This window comes from Mus musculus, chromosome 4 (assembly GCF_000001635.26).
Source record: "Mus musculus strain C57BL/6J chromosome 4, GRCm38.p6 C57BL/6J".
NCBI lineage: Eukaryota > Metazoa > Chordata > Mammalia > Rodentia > Muridae > Mus > Mus musculus.
This window is the reverse complement of record NC_000070.6, coordinates 135,165,318-135,182,130: the sequence shown is the minus strand read 5'-3', so window position 1 is coordinate 135,182,130 and position 16,813 is coordinate 135,165,318. Positions and strand designations below refer to the sequence as shown.

Sequence of the window (16,813 nt, the reverse complement as noted above, 5' to 3'; positions counted from 1 at the left end):
CCCAGCCTTGAGTTCTTCCCGCTTCTGCTTTTAAGAAAGGACATTTTTCTCATTTCTACTTCCCCTTTCTCCTCTGATGATGGTTTTTATAGTAAAATTATGTCATGGAAGGCACAGCACAGAAGAATGAAAATGGCCTTGTTTCCCCTTGGGGCTGGCATTAACCCTCTGGAGGGACTCCCTTTTGACTTTGAGACTTGATCTATGGGAAACAGGAACTCACTCTGTGGCCAGGCTGGCTACAGACCCACAGCGATCTACCTGTCTCTGCCTCCTGAGTGCTGAGCGGGTGAGATGAGCCACTACACCCGACTCTTGCTCTAGGTTTTTGTTTTTGTTTTTGTTTTTTTGAGACAGGGTTGCCCTGGCTGTCCTGGAACTCACTCTGTAGACCAGGCTGGCCTCGAACTCAGAAATCCTCCTGCCTCTGCTTCCCAAGTGCTGGGATTAAAGGCGTGCACCACCACGCCCGGCTCTTGCTCTAGTTTTAAAACTACATTGGTAAACAATGCACAGTGTAAATGACTAGAAAGATGTTTGTTTCTAAGAGTACTAAAATATTTAATAAAAGACAAAGGTTTAAATGTGAGGAAAACCCCCAAATGTTCACAGTGGTCACTTTCAAAGAGGGCGCAATTACCAGTTCGACTTTCTTACGTTCCTTTTAGGAATCTGTATTGCCCTGTTTTGTTTGGTTTTCCTTCCGTGATTGAGGGTTATATAATGTCACTTTAAAAAGCACCATTTAGCAGGTGTGGTTCAAACCCATAATCTCAGAATTTGGGAGCGGGAGCAGGGCGAGCAGAAGTTCAGTGCTAGCCTGGGCTACATGAGCTCCTAACTTAAAAAGGGGGGGGGGTTCTCAAATGTAATACGTTAACACGGGGAACTTGTGCCTTTCCTCTCATAACCTCTGCATCTGCATCTGCAGGCAGCGGGGAGCATCTGGTGTGGCTGGATCAGACTGAGGGACACAGAATCCTTGGCTTTGGTCAGAGGCTTATCATGAAGAAACTGAGATGGGGCTAGGGAAATCCCCAAAGGGCTAACTGAGCAGTAACAGTGTCTACTCCTAAAACACTGTTCCAACGGCTCCGTTAAGCTCCATTCCACCCTGGTCTGGCTCAGTGGCACATGCTTTTGATCCAAGCACTCTGGAGGCAGAGGCAAGTGGATCTCTATGAGTTCGAGGCCAGCTTGGTCAACATAGCAAAGTTCCAAGTCAACCAGGACCACACAATGGGAGCCTGTCCAAACTCAAAGGGCATGGAGTCCTTCCTGTGACATCAGGGTTAGAGGCATCTAGGAAGTCATCGTCCGTAATCTAGCTCTTCCTGAATCACAGCTTCTTCCTGTGCTCAGACCAATGGGAGACCTGCTAGCAAGTTTCTCTCTGCGGCCCCCCACTCTCTTTCCCACACTCCGCATCTTGGCTCCCCAGTGCCCCATGACCAAGGCCAGCTCCCCTTCACCACAGTCCTCTTCTGCTCAACCCCAAGCCGACCCTCAATACCTTTATCCACAAGAGTCCCCGATGGAGAAGGCCATCCTGTCTGCCTATGATCTACCCATCTCTCCATTTTGTCTGAGGGGGAAGACACACCACCGCCTCCAAACCCTCGTGCTGTCCTGTCTGTCTTGAGACTATGTTTTGCTGTGACTCGCTCATCTGCTGGCGGGACTTGGGGAATGAGTTGAGGCCAAAGCCTTGAAGATACTGTCCCCCTGACCTCAGAGGCAGAGCAGGGTTATGTGGCCAATGGCAGGCAGGCATTAGAGCACCGAGAAGGCTTAGGTTCCAGCAAGGCCGGCACAGCAAGGAACGGGGACCCACAGCATCATGACTGCCCATCCCTTTATAGACCTGGCTGGCTCGGCCAGGCACTCTGTGGTGGATATAAATATATAAAACAAACAGCCCACTCTTAGTTGCAAACTAAAAATAGGAAGCTTGGAATCCGGCTTCCCAGACTCCCCTGGCCTGGACCACACAGGTGTGGAAGCGGATATTGGGGGGACATGGGCCCTCACCCCGCTCTCTGCAAGGGTCCCATGGGGAGGGGACGAGGGAGGTCTGGGTTTCTGCCAGTGAGGGTTCTTACACTCGGCTCCTTTGACAGCTCATTTCATTTATGACCCTGAGCTGAACAGAGCCACCGAAGTGCTCGGGGCTGGGGTGTGGTGTGCAGGGGCGAGCTGTTTCTTCCCAAGGCATGCTGGGGTTCTGGCCGTTTGTGGGAGTGCAGTCTGGGCAGGGAGGGGTGTTGGTTAAGAGGGAGGCAGATCTGGGTCTGGGTCAGGTCCTGTCCTTGTGTCCTCATGTCCCCTGTCCTCGTGTCCCACAGCATCGGCCCATCCAGACTTCTCTTCCCTTGGTGGCCCGGAAGGATATGCACTTCTCAGGACAAGAGTTAAAGCTATCGCAGGCTTTGCCACAGGGTGGGGGCCTTTCTGGGAGCTCCCTCAAATCTGCCACTATGCCAGTCACAAATCCTCAAGGCAGTGGATCCCTTGACTCTCAAATGAGACACTGAAGACCTCAAGGCTCCCGGGCTGGCAGTAGACTGGCATCCTGCCTGGGCGAGCAGTGTGGGACCCTTTGATTGTGGGAAGTGCGGGAGCCTGCCTGAGGGCTTCCAAAGCTTTCTCCTCAGAACTCAGCTCTTCTTTCCAGGTCCCTGTCTTCTGGTGGGGCCTGGGAGCTCAAGGTCTGTGTGTGACTGTGCTAACATCTGGTACATGTGACCAGGAGGGTGGCTCTGCAGGGCAGAGACAGGAAGCTGCTACTGTCACTGTCACCGCCACTGCTGGGTGAGGAAACTCCAGGCAGGGCAAGGGCGGCTCTCCTGAGGCTGGGGAGTTCTTCCTAATAACAGCCCACATTCCTCTCCAAAGCAAGGGGTTTAAGGTGGGGGAGATTTGGTGGGGTGAGGGGACCAACCGTTCCTTTCTCTCTGCTGCCTGGAAGTCAGTGCTTCCGTCCCCTACAGGCCTCAGTGGTAACTGCATGGCTTCCTCCAGCTGCCTCCAGCTAAGCGGGGGACATCTCTTAGTCTGTATCCTTTTGACAAGTGGGATGCAGGTGACAGGAGTTAAATACAGTCAGGGGTTTTGCTCTTCAGTTGTAGCGGCCACCTACAGGTCCACCCTCAGATAAACCAAGTAGAAGCATGTGGGCTGTGAAGACAGTTTCCTGTTCCAACCCAGGGAGGGGTCCTGCTGGGTGACCCACCCTGGGTGTACCTGGGGACAGGTCTTGCATTAGTTGTGGTTAGAATCCTGTGGCGCTACTGGGTAGGAAAGGGTCCAGGGTCTAGGCTGGGAAAACAGGAACTTCTTGTTGGCGGTTGATCTTAGGCTGGTCCTACAAAAGGGAAAGATCTTAGAACTCTGAAATGGGTACCACAGAACCACATCTATCTTAGGAAAATCTGTATGTCCCATCTGGTCAGGGGCACAGGCTTGGGGTGGGGGGATTATCTGAGTAGAGGGGGATTATCAAGCTAGGTCCCCACACCATTATCCACAGCCCCAATTTTCAGGCTATGGTCTCAGCTTGGCAACCACCAGCTCCAGGGAGCCATGGAAGGCATGACAGCTCTCTTTGCTAGTCAGAAGGACCTCATCTCCAAATGACCGATTTGCAGTTCTGTCTTCTCTGCTTCAAGTGTTCCAGCAAGCAGACCCCAGTATGGGTGAGAGGTGGTGCTCCCTCACAGGGGCTCTCTAGAGGGATCCCTATCCCCCAAAACCCCCTTACTCTGGGAAGGTCTTCACTCAACAGGGGTTCCCACCCCAGGGAGGACTCCGCTGAGATGAACGTGGTGGCTGTCCCTCCCCAAATCTGCATCCAGGTGACAGATAGGACCATGCAGTGGCTTCTGCCTCTGTACGATGAACATAGTCAACCAAGGAAGAGAGGATTAGTATAATCTTGACGGCCCACCTGATATTCTGGGGCCTTAGCCCAGCCAGGAAGGTGGCCTTCCAGGTTCTCTGTAACCACCTTGAAGGAGCTGGGTGGTAGACTCCTCAGCACTGGGGCATCTCCCCACACAGCCAGCTCAACCACATCCAATGTCCTCTCTCCTGCTCAAGAGTAGGAGATCCCACCCTCCTTCACAACTCCAGAAGCCTGACGCGGGTCCTTCAAGGCATCTGTTATATTATTGTAACAAACACAGATTCCTCTGTTTGACAGTTAAATAGTACCCAAGATGGACAGTTGACCTGTACAAGCAAGTTGTGCATTAAAAAAAACAAAAAAACAAAAACAACAAACCAAACATACAAGCAGCCTATAGTGCAAAGCAGGCCCACTTCAGGAAGACCAGCTCACTGCAGGGAGTATACCTCAGGGTAACAATGTCACAAAGGATGACACCCACCCACACAATTACAGTAACATTGTATCAACCCCCTAGGTTCCTTGTGCTTTCTGTCTAGCCTGTGCTTTCAAGTAGCACTTTAAAGTAGCCTTGCAAATAAGGACCCTTTTCCTTTCATTTTTGTTTTTTTTCTCTCCTCTCCTTTTTCTTCTTCTTCTTCTTTTTTTATTAGCCCCAGCTGCCTGTGCTCACTGTAGGACTCACGACAAGACTCAAACTTCACTGTTAATCAGGGATGAGAAAGAGGCGATGGGGGAGGGGTGACTTTCTATTTCCACCGACCAGCGTTTGGGTATAAGGAAGGCTAGTTGTCTGGGGTAGCTTACCCAGTGCTAGGCACTGGGATCCTGAAAGTACCTTTCTTGGTGATCTGGAACAGTCTGTACCATGGACCAGTAGCGAAGCAGGTAGGAGGGCAATGGGTCGTAGCTGCTTCCTGAGAAGAGGTGAGAAGGCCCCCTCTGGGTGCAGGGAGCTGGAAGGTTACCTCAGCTACTTCCAAGAGATAGAGTTTTTTTTTTTTTTTTCCTCCAGTAAGGGTGGGACAAGAGACACTGTAACAGGAGGTATTCTGCTCAGGATTGTCCAGGATTGTCGGGGACCCCCTGACCTACCAGAGTGTGTATGTGGGTGGCTGTTTCAGGTGCAGGCAATGGGGAAGGCCAAGCACAAGGCAGAGGCCATCACTACGGGGCTCACTCAGTTTGAAAAACCAGCCGTGGGCCAGCCAGCTCTGGTAAGAGCTTTTTAACCAATCCCACTGACAATCGCCCGCCCACAGACTGAAGAGGACATCTGATCTCTGCTTGGATGCTGCTCTGCCATCGCACACCTCACCAGAGACTCCACAGGGCCTCCTGGAGGTCTTGTCCCCTTCTGTGAAGAATGTGAAGTCAGGACCCTGGTGGTGGGGTGAGGGTGGGGGTGTCCTGATGACATCACACAGCAGGAGGTGGGCTCTTGTATACACAGACTGCCCCCTGTTTTAGATGCTTGACTGAGATGCTTTTGGTTCAAAGTTGTCTGCTTCTAGGGACAAACAAGTTGGGAGCAGGACTGTGGCCTGGGAGGCAAGGCCCAGAGCACAGATTGGCTGGACCTAGTGCGCAGGGCTAACCACCCTATCGATCCCCATGGTAAGACTTTCGGCCAGGACCTGTCTGCCCCCTGAGAACCCAGTAGGCAATTCAGGCTGGAGTATGCTGGACAGTGTGAGGCCTTCCTTGCTTTAGGGACCTGCCACCCCGGATGAGTCTGCTCTGGGGCCTGGTGTTTTCAGGTAAGTTAGGACTGATCAGGGGCTGCTGGCCTGGGACCAGGGGGAAGTCAAGTTGGGGACGTGTGTGTGTGTGTGTGTGTGTGTGTGTGTGTGTGTGTATGTGAAAGAGAGATATGGCTCCTCTCTCTCTTCAGGGGAGTGAAACCTTCCCAGGGGTTTGAGTTTCCCTTTGGTTTGATGGGCATGGATGGTCCCCAGGGCAGTGTGTGTGTGTGTGTGTGTGTGTGTGTGTGTGTGTGTGTGTGAGAGAGAGAGAGAGAGAGAGAGAGAGAGAGAGAGAGAGAGAGAGAGAGAGGGAGGGAGAGAAAGTCCAGACATCTCTGAGCCTGAGCTTCTCTTGCCAGCAAAGGCCCTCCCCACACAGGCAGGGGTAGCCTCTGATTCTAGAATTGATCCTGGGCATGGCTGGAGACAAGAGGTGGGTTTGGGATGCACAGCTAGAGAGGACATTGATTTGGGTTGGAGCAGTGTCCTGTGGGAGGTCCCCACATCCTCTGCTCAAACTTGTGGCTGGACAGAGCTCTGGGAGCCACTGCCAGCTCTGGCCCCTGGGACCAGGCCAAAGTCTGTTTCTTCTTGTAGTCTCGGGCTGGAGGGAAGGATTCGGCTGGCCCGAGAGTCTCCAGGGTGCTTAGTAGGGCCGCCACACGGCCTCGTCCATGCGGCCCGGCGTGCTCAGGGCCGTGGGCGAGTTGCTGTGGCTGCCGTCGGCTTCCACGCCATCAGCCTGGCCCAGGCTGGGGTTCATGAGGTTGCCTGCTGACACCGAAGCGCCGCTGGGGCAGGAGGTCAGCATGCGGGTGGGCGAGCGCTCACCACCTCCCGCGGCTGCCATGGAGAACTGGTAGGAGCCGGAGGAGGCGCCGTAAAAGAGGTGGTAGGGCGCGGGGTTGGCCTGAAAGGGCCCGCTCTGGCTCTGTGGGGCCCCGGGGTAGGGCGGAGGGAGGTAGGTGTGGTGGAAGCGGCTGCTGGCCGGCATGCCCGCCACGCTCAGGCTGCCCAGGCTGGTGCCCGATGGTGTGGCGCTGTAGGGGAAGGCGGCAGACATGGCTCCCGGGTAGTGCATCCTGGGGTCCGGGAAGCGGCTCTCTGTGAGGCTCTGCAGCGTAGGGAAGGAGCGGTCAAACTGGCGGGGGTCGGAGAAGGGGTTCAGGTCTGAGGAGCCTAGGGACACACAGCAAAAGGGGGGTGTCAATCAGGTGCACAGACCAAGACCACTGTGGGTTTTCTCGTACTGTGCGGTGACTTTCCTGGGGATCTCTTCCTCAGGCTGTGCTGTGCAGGGCTGTGCCCTGTGCAGAGGGCTTTTGCTGCAGATCTGGAGTGAGCGGAACTCTGGGTCAAAACAGAGGGGACAGCCCTCCCTCCTCCTGTGTGTCTTTCCCAGCCTGCTAGGACAGACACCAGACAGGGCTCCCACCTCATTTTGAAGAGCTGACAAGATCAAGGGTGTGAATAGAGTCCCCAGGGACCCTGTGAGACTGGGAGTCCTGGCCTCGGAAGAGGAAAAACCAGAGGCAGAGAAACAGAAAGGCTGATTCCCCACTCAGGCAGAGAAAGTTCCAGAGTGCTTCCGAAGGCCTCTCTGTTTACTGCTGAGGCCAGTGCGCGTGCGCGTGCGCGTGTGCGTGTGTGTGTGTGTGTGTGTGTGTGTGTGTGTGTGTGTAGATAGGTTGGTGGTAGGTTGGTGTCTTAGCTGTGGGGGAATCTGCTGGTCCACACCCCCACTTCCTGAGCCTATGTCCCTCAAGGCTGCCCTGCATGTTGGTCACACAACTACACTCATGACACCTTCATCTACCTCCGTTGCAAAATTAAACACCTAGTTGGAGGCACTTGGGGTCCGGACCACACAGCAACACCAGGGGTCTGGAATTCTCAGTGGACTCCAAGATAGAGAGTGCCAATCTGTATACCTACTTTTGTAATCATGGGCAAAGCTAATCCCATTGGTGGGAAAACAGTGACCCAAGCAAGGGAGCGGCATGAAGGTCACAGAACACCCTGTCCTGGGTCCCAACACTGGCCCCATAGCTACTGCCTCTTTGGGGAGGCAGCTGGACTCTCCCGGTGGCTTCTGGAGCCATGGCTTTGACTCTCACTCCCATGTGTCCCTTGTCAAGTCACTTAACCTCTCCGCACCAATTTCCCAAGGACCTAGATCAAATTGAGTAAACTCAAAACACAGATGACAGAGCCAGGCCCAGCGTCTGCGGTGTTCCATTTGTCTTGCTGCCTCATCTTTTGCTGTCACATCCCTTGCTCTGGGTCCCCAGAAGTGGCTGCCCATGTGAATGCTGGGATTGGGGACCCCTGATCACAAAAGCAGGTGTGCTGATTGGCACCCCCTATCTTGGAGCCCCCTTGAGAATTCCAGACCCCTGATGGTCAGGACCCCCAAGTGCCTCCAGCTAGTGTTTAGTTTTGCAACAGAGGCAAATGAAGGTGTCATAACATGAAACCCCGACCTAGGGCCCTCCTGGTACCCTGGCAGCAATGTCAGGGCATAGTCCCGAGTGTGGCCCAGAGCCTTGGCCTGTCAGCCTCAGCTCCTTCATGCATGGAAGGCCAGGGGAGGCCCTAGTCCTGGGCTAGCAGGGTTGGTACTACTCTGGGTGGGCCCTCTGGCCATGATCAAGTTGTGCCTGAGGAATCAGAGCTCAGGCCTCCTACTTCCTGGGTTCTGCCCAGGGTGTCGGGTACCCTCAGGTAACTGGCACTCCTTGGGTCTCTGGGCATCAGTGCCTCTGGGCCTGGCTGTGGGTCACTATGAAGGGTTGCCCTTGGTGCCAGGTGAGGAGAACAGACAAAGGGGCAGGCCACTGGAGCGTTCTGAAATAAAAACTGGGGACTCCTTGGCTGGTGAGTGTGTCTTGAGGCCTGGGAGGGGGAGATGGCTGATGCCCATCTCCTGCAGAGAGGATGCTGCAAGATGAGAGGATGCTGCAAGATGAGAGGATGCTGCAAGATGAGAGGATGCTGGATATAGATGCCTGCTGGCAGGGGACCCTGCTCTCCAAGCAGACCAAACAAGACTTGGGAGGGGACAGTGGGACTCTGGTCCTGCAGCTGAGAGCCTGGGCCATGTGGAGCTGCCAGTATTCCCTCCTGACTCTGTCCTCATTGTCCCAGCTTCCCCTCCAGAGTGGTGGGGCCATACATGCCCCAGGTGCCCCCTCGGACCCTCAGCAGCTTCCTCAGACTCCTGTGCCCATGCTCAGCTTCACAGCCCCAGGAAATCTGAGCTGTCGGGGCCACTGTCAGGAAGCCAAGCTAGCAGCTCAAGGAAATGTTTATTTTCTCCAAATTGCCCCGACTGCTGCATACAGCTGAATGAGCCCTTTGAGCTGTGAGAAGCCCCCATTGTGGGTGTCTGCAGCAGGGTGGGGTGGGGGACCCTGGGTCTTGGCATTGCCTGCAGTGTCCAAAGCTAGGGGTCAAGGCTGTTAACAGGCTCCGAGGGAAGTGGTGGGGCATCCTGAGGGGAGTCCCACCAGGAGGGAGGGCCAGGGAGTGTGACTCTTCATGCGTGAGTCTGCCAAAGCCACTCTGTGACAGGAGCCTCTTCACTTTGTGGATGAGAAAACACAGGCTCAGAGAAGTTAGGCGACCTGCCTAAGATCACACAGCCAGTGCGAGGCAGGGCTAGAACCGGTCAGGTTGACAAGATGGCCGAGAGTTTGCTTCTTCCCCAGGGCATCCAGGACCCTCTCCTAAACACCAAAGCGCCGGTTGGAGCTATCATTGGCTGAAGAATCCCATGTCAGGGTTCAGTAAGAGAAGGACTGGCCATCCATGCCATACTAGCTAGGTGAGGACCAGGGCTGTGTGGAAGCTCATTCCGGCTCCTGGGAGCACACAGTCCAAATACCACACTCTCACTGTGACAGAGCAAACATGCATTCTTCTCTCATGAGAACCAATGGACAGGAACCTGCTGGCCTCTGGGGTGTCCCTGGCTTAGACCCCATCCCTTCTAAGCCAGGCTCTGTAGGTGCTGGCCTGAGGGGGTGACATAAGGACAAACTCCTGGTTGGAGCTGAGCATGAGGGAGATGCTGAACACTTATCTAAAGGGCCTGGGGCTCAAATGCCAAATCTCCAACTCACAAGCCCATGGGTTCAGGCATGCTGGGGTCAGGGCCTAGCCTTACCTTGGGCTAGCTTCCTGGCACATGGAGAGATGGTGGCACTATGCCTCTGACACTGTGTCATGCACAGAACACATGGATAATAATTTTCCCAGCAGTGCCTGACCCCCATGGAATGACCAGTGTGGAGAAGGGCAGATGGTAGGTGACAGAGGTACCAGCATATAGCCCACTCTGATCCTAATGTTCAGGTCACTCTCAGGCCCACCTAAGGACAAGCCAGGGAGACATTAGACTCAGCCACCAGAAGGCCCCGACCTGCTTCAGCCTCTACTGAATCATGTGCCACAGTGGCCCTGAGCCAGCACTGGTGATCAGAAGGGACAGGTACCACACCGGGCAGCAGCTAGCCCTCAGGCCTCTGTGGTTTGGCATCTGCCCCTGACTGACCTGAGCCAGCTACATTTAGCCTCCTGTCTCTGGCTCCTAACAGAAGTATGAGGCCGGCCATAGGGCTGGCCAGGCACCTGCCCCATGCGGGGCCAATGGGAGATTTGCTTGCAGCCCAGCTTCCTCATCTGTGCGACTGGGGCAGCCGCTGACCCCAGGGCTCTCTGTTTGTGTCACTCTAGATGGGGAGACTGAGCTAAGCAGCACTGCCATCCTTTATCAAAGCTACTGGTGTGACTAACACCCAGCAGTGGGAAGAGATAGCCTCACCCTATCTCTCCTCACTGTGAGAGAGCTGAGGTAGTAGGGCTGTGTGTACAGTGGGGACACAGTTGCCATGGCTCTATGGACACCGCAGGATTGCCCTCGCGTCCCCGTGGACTAATAAACTTCAGAGGGAGGGATGGCCACATCTGTTCCCACTCATCCCGGGGTCAGGCACTGTGCATGAGTCAGTGAACATTTGATGAGGGAGTGGGCAAAGGCCTGGTACAGAGAAGCCCTCGGGAGACCTGCGAGTGTAGACTGCAGACTGCCCCAGCTGTCCACCGATAAACAGTGGGGGATCCATCTTCCCCAGGGACTTGGCCTGGGATAGATGGACTGCATCCTGGATCCTTATCCACCGCCCTGCCCGCTCCCCAAGGGTCTCTGCTCCTCCGTACCTTGGATTGGGGTCTGGGCCTGGCTGCTGAAGTGGCTCGTGGTGCTGAGAGAGCCACGGGGGCTGGGTGTGCTTGGTGTTACACGCATGCGCAGGTCTCCAAAGCGGTCGGGGAAGGCCTTGGTCTGGTCTTCTATCTTCTGCCGGTGCCCTGTGGAGCATGGGGAGTCCATCAGCCACTATAATGCCTTGTCCTGCTAGGAAGTTCTTCCTGGAGTCTAGCTTAGGTCTCTGTGGAACTCTGATTTTCTGTACAGAACAGGGATCATAGCTATGTGCCACTTCAGACTGCCTGATCTCTCCTCAGAAGAATGGTCATTCTTAACATCACACTCAGAGCTCTGATTGGACCGGCAAGTTGTGATGTTAACCTCTGAACTACCTCCCCAACGTGGTCTGACAGGTGAGAATACTGAGGCAACAGGCCTGGAAGAATGTCTCAGGCAGTCAGGTTGCCAAGGAGTCGGGAGAAGCCCCCAGGGGTGGCATGCAGATCTCCACACTCCATGGATCCCACAGTTCATGCACTCCTGTGAGGACGTGAGGCTGTGGGAGGGAGCTCTGGTCACCTGGCCCTGACCAACCTAGCTACCCTCAAGCTTGTCTCCCCTTGAGGCCTTAGGAAGGAGGGTAGAGGTGTGGTATTAGGGGGTATACAGGCTTCTGGTCCCTGCCCAGACACAGTGCACACAGGAGTCCCAGGCTGGCTGTGCACCTGCTGAGGGCCGAAGACACCTGGACGAGGACACCTGGAGTGTCACTAAGTGCCACGAGCACTCCCAGTCACCCATCTTTCACTTCTCAAACAACACACCGAGTTTCTAAAACAGAACTGAGCCCTGGCTGCAGAGACCCCTTGTCAGTGAGGGCCTGTGCCCATCGGCTTTCAAGTTTCTCCTCTCAGCCGCTCTTTGGGTTCATGTGAATGGAAACCACAGAGGGAGACGACATTGATGGAACTTTCTAGAGAGGGTGTGTATGACTGTGCCACTTTCTCCTGGAGTGACAATCCCGGAAGCTCAGTGTCCTCACCTATGAGGTGGGGACAACGACTAGCCTCTCAGAAATGCCCTCACTGCCACCCTGGCTCCCTGGAAGAATGTCTCAGGCAGTCAGGTTGCCAAGGAGTCGGGAGAAGCCCCCAGGGGTGGCATGCAGATCTCCACACTCCATGGATCCCACAGTTCATGCACTCCTGTGAGGACGTGAGGCTGTGGGAGGGAGCTCTGGTCACCTGGCCCTGACCAACCTAGCTACCCTAGTATGACACAGAGAGCAACATTATTGGATGTCCCTTGAGCCTGCCTGTCACATTTCCTAGGGGTGTAGCTGCCTCTCGATCCTCTCCTCAATATACAGCCATCTGAGTGCCTCCTTCTGGGTCCATATGAGCTCACACCTCCTGTCTGGCATCTCTGCCCAATGCCCAGACCCTAGCTCAGGACTGCCTCAGAAACTGAGCGGGAGGTCCCGGAAGGCACAGTTCAGCAGGTGGCCAACAGCTAGGGAACCCTGCTGTCCTCTCACGAGGCACCAGCCAAGTCCAGTGGTTTGCTTGGCAGCAGCTGTCACCACTCCAAGGCTCTAGAAAGTGAAGGGGAAGGTGTGGCCTGGGGGCACCTGTCGCTGGCTGCAGACTCTAAGGCCTGCCTCCTCCAACCTCCCCACAACTACCCAACCCCTGAAAGTCTGCAATAAGACAGGCAAGATGGCTAGGGACTGGGCAGAAGGAGGGGCTTGTGGCTCACTGAGGATGCCTGGCTAGGGTCACGATGCTCTCATGTTGTTTCTGGCTCAGTGGAAATGCCAAAGGGCAGCTCTGAGGCTACTGGAGATGCCAGGGACCATGAAGTCCAAGGCATCTCAACAGGCAGGAAGCCTACCGGATGGACGGAGGCTGAGGGCTGAGCAGTCAGCTTGGGTGCAAGGAACTGGGTGTCTCAGTCAACCACAGCTCTAAGGCAGCCAATGGGGCCACGCGGATGCTGGTGCAAAACCTCAGGCCTGTTGTCATTGTCCTCGCCCGCTGAACTCTGAGTCACAGTATACTGTGTTTGCAGCAGTTCCTATGGCCAGCAGGAAGGTAGGCGCGGGGTAACTGTGGGCTCAAGGGTGGGCCCCAACAGGTATAACCTGGAGCTCACGCATCACACATCTACCCTGAGCTACAAGCACCACCCCTAACACACTGACCACAGGGGAGGCAGAGGACACACCAGGACACTGAGACCAGGGTGGCGACTAGGAAGCCGGCCCAGATCCCTAACTCCAGGGACCCAGTGTCTTGCCCATTACTCTCCTGTGGTAAAGGGCAGGCTCCCTGGAAGAGAGGACACCGCCAGGAATGCTTCCTGTGCCTGTGCAGTCCCGAAGCCATTGCCAGGGAGGGGCAGAGGGGAGTCTGCTGACCCCACATGGCCAGGGCGCCAGAGAGTCTCAGAGCCACGAGGCTGAGGCTCTCATGCTGGGAGCAGAACTGAACGGAAGCAAGGATGCCTGGCCGGTGCCCCGGGGAGGCGGTGGCCGCAGAAAAAGCCTTTCATTCTTTTTCCCACAGCGAGAGCATGGAGCTGCCTGGCTCCCTCACCCACACGTGTCTTGCCCCTCTGTGCTTCCTGCCTCAGTGGTAGTCCTCCCCCCAGCCTCCACAACCTGCTCACCTATGTCCCCTCCCTTGGAGAGTCACTGATTTAAAAAAATCACAAGAAGTTTGCATTGGTCCAACTGGCTTCCAGCCCCCAGTGGAAAGAGAGGAGGCAGCTTCGGCCTCCTGCTGCACCCAGCCTGACAAGAACCAACACGCCCCCATTGTACAGGTGGAAACACTGAGGCTGGGAAGAGCCACTGCTGGACTGACAGTTGATATAAGACAACTGGTCGCTGCTCTCCCAGAAGCCCATCTCAGGAAGGGGCCTGGTTGCGAGACTCTTTATGGCGTTGGGGCCCAGCCCAGAGTGCTCTCTGCACGCAGTGGGAGGGGCATGAGCAGAGGAACAGGACTGGGTGTCTTAGTTACTTTCTATTGCTGAGATCAAGCACTGGGACCAAAAAGTAAAGGGAAGGAAAGAGTTGTAACTCCCAGGTCACACACACTCCACCTGACTGGCTTGAGGAGGAGCAAGCCTGTCAGCAGCAGTTTCTCCATGGCCTCTGCTTCAGCTCCTGCCTGCAGGCTCCAGCCTTCAGCTCCTGCCCTGACTTCCCTCAGTGATGGGTGTGGCCCAAGAGCTGTAAGATAAGTCCGCCCCCTCCCCCAAGTTGCTTGTGGTCATGGTGTTTTATCAAAGCAACAGAAACCCTAACTAGGACACAGGGTCTCAGCAGACCCCAGAAGGGTTCTGCCTTGCTTTGAAACTCAGGGCTGAGTCCCAAGCACACAACCACTGCAGACTAACTGGCTTTCCTCTGGGCCTCAGTTTCCCTGTCTGTCAAGTGGTTGTTATTGTAATCCCTCCCCTGGCCCCAGGGCTAGATGATCTGGTCAAAATAGAGTCCTCCTGGGGAGAAGGATGCCTGGAGAAGGGCTTCAAGCAGGGAGTCTGATCACAGCGAGTGCCTGGGACCCTGCCCGTGGGAGGCAGACCTCAGCCAGCACACTCCAGTGGCCCCGGACCCATTGAAGACAGCCATCATGCAGTGGTAGCCTTGCCAATGTTTCGGATTCCCACTAGGTTTCCGCTGTTCCTTTTATAAAATGGGGATTAAAAAGCTTAACGCTGCCTCCCTTCTCCCTAAGGGTGGAGTCAGACCTAAGCAGTACACAGCCCCGCAGGCTCTGAACTTCACAGGAGGTGACAACCCTGCTTTGACCTGATTCCCACTCCTGGGTCAACAGCTCCCATTGAGCAGAGCTAAGCCATTAGTGAACCCCACAGGCAGGTGACACGGGTCCAAGGCTTTAGACTGGGAGATTTCCTAAAGATACATAAATAATCCAGTTGGGACTTCATTACTGCTCCCAACCAAGCTAACATGGGTCCCTCCACCTGCCAGACTTCCTGGTGTCTCGTGAGCCAAGCGAGCCTCTGCCAGGATTAGTTCCTGTCTGTGGCAGGTGGGGCAGGAGGAGGCTGGGATCCCTGTGCCGGGTGGACCACACATATAACCTTAAGGCCACAACCCTCCGAAAAGCTCCCTTTCCCCTCTCAGCCGCCCTGCCCCCTGCAAGTCTCACAGCGGGAAAGAGAAGGCGCAAGGCGGAGGTCACAAGGTGATCCTAAAACCTGGAGTGAGCCGCCTAGCCTACAGAGCGCCTCCGACTCAGACAGAGGAGAGCTGGGCTCTGGCTGGCAAGAGGCCAGCTCCATGTCTAGCCTCAAAGAGGCAGGAGGTAGATTGCAGAGAGAGAAAGAGGGAGAAAGCGAGAGAGAGAGAGAGAGAGAGAGAGAGAGAGAGAGAGAGAGAGAGAGAGAAAGAGAGAGGCACAGTCGGGTAGGGCCCTGAGAACAAGGTGAGTCCCCAGCCATCAGACCCTGGGCTGGTCCAGAGTTTCCCAGCAGCCTCCCTGTAGCCTGCAACCCACACACACAGCAGCCACTGTGCGCTTGCTGCCGCGGCTTGCTCTGCGGCCTGTGGGGAGATTTACACCGGACTCGGATCAGCCGCTCGGATGGCAGGCGGGTGCCGGGCCTGGGGTGGTCTGCTGTGAATTGGCCCCCTGTGAGCAGATGAAAACCAGTGGTGGCTGGGCAGGGAAGCTGGCTGGCAGAGGGCCAGTGGCAGGGAGGTAGCAGGCTCCCGCCCAGGGCTGCAACTGGGGCTTCCAGGCCTGGGCCTGATTAGGGGAGTTGGGAGGTCTGAGGTTAACCCTTTCCCTTCTCTTGGGCGGGCTCTCTCAGATCTGCCAGGCTTTCCTTGGGTGCTCCCAGGCTCTGGGGGCACTGATGACCAGGAGTGGCTGTCTCTCTGGACCCAAGCATCCTGTTCTCAGCTTCCCCACACCTGGAGGCCAGGATGGCACCGCCCTTCACTTGTCTCCAAGGCCCAGGTATAGCACTGGGCCATTTTCTCTGCCCATACCAGGTCCTGAGAGGTCACACTGCTATGCCCCCTCCGCCCTTTCAGGACTGAACCTCAACCAGGAAGCCCTCCCACCCTGCCCACCCTTTGCCTACTATGGCTTCCTTTTAGCTTTGTTGAAGCGAACAAATGATTTACTCAGCTCAGTCCTGACCTACTTAAGGAATATCAGCTAAACGCTCCTGTGGGCATCCTCGGGGCCAGGTGCAAGTAGCAGACAGGCAAAAGAGAACGCTGGTGTGGTGGAGCATGCAGACCAGCACAGAGGCATAACTCTGGCATGCTGTGGCAGCTGTGCAAAGGCCCTGAGGCAGGAATGTTCCTGGCAGAAGCCAGCAGCTGGAGGGAGGAAGAGGGTACAAGAGAGGAAGAGGCCACCACCAGATTTGGCAGGGCCGTGGACACTGTAAAACCTGTCTCCTCCTTTCTCCTGTGGAATGTGAGACCCAGGAGAGTGGGACCAGCAGGTGGCGGGTAGTGCTGGAGGTATGGCAGCCCGTGCCTGGGAAAATATTTGTGGAAATTGCTTTGTGGGCATTTAGAGGAAGAGAAGCTTCAGGCCATCCCTTCAGCCTCCCGAAGGGCATGGAAGCTGGGTCCCACACTTTTGGTAGCAGCACCTGCTGTGCCTGGAGAGTTAGCTGCCCCCAGCTGTGGCCACTGCTGCTGTGCCCAGCTCCTGAACCACCTCCCATCCCAGAGCTGGATTCAGCTCAGCAACCTGCGTTTGAACCAGTCCCCATTAACTGAAAGGGATCCATCAGAGACCGAGGCCACACAGGGAGGAAGCCACTATATCAGCCTCAGCCTGAGCTGGCCACCCGGCTGCATACTGGGCACACTCTGCAGGGCACTAGAGGGGACCGACCTGGCCACAGAAGCCACAGCTGGGTCTCAGGGATGCAGGACTGATACTCCCAGAC

The 16,813-nt window shown here is 55.7% G+C and overlaps 1 protein-coding gene across 3 annotated transcripts in view; it reads right to left on the bottom strand.

Moving 5' to 3' along the window:
• Nucleotides 1-4,140: 4,140 nt before the first annotated feature.
• The window catches only part of Runx3 (runt related transcription factor 3), a 57,346-nt gene continuing 44,673 nt past the window's right edge, over nt 4,141-16,813 (bottom strand). The window contains exons 5-6 of one of the 3 annotated variants that reach the window (NM_019732.2): nt 10,873-11,022; nt 4,141-6,831 (exon numbers count right to left, since the gene is read on the bottom strand). In NM_019732.2, coding sequence (NP_062706.2) covers nt 6,299-6,831; nt 10,873-11,022 — 683 coding nt within the window. In that variant the 3' untranslated portion in view covers nt 4,141-6,298. The remainder of the gene's footprint in view (nt 6,832-10,872; nt 11,023-16,813) is intronic. The other 2 variants (NM_001369050.1, XM_006538506.4) reach the window with 2 other exon arrangements.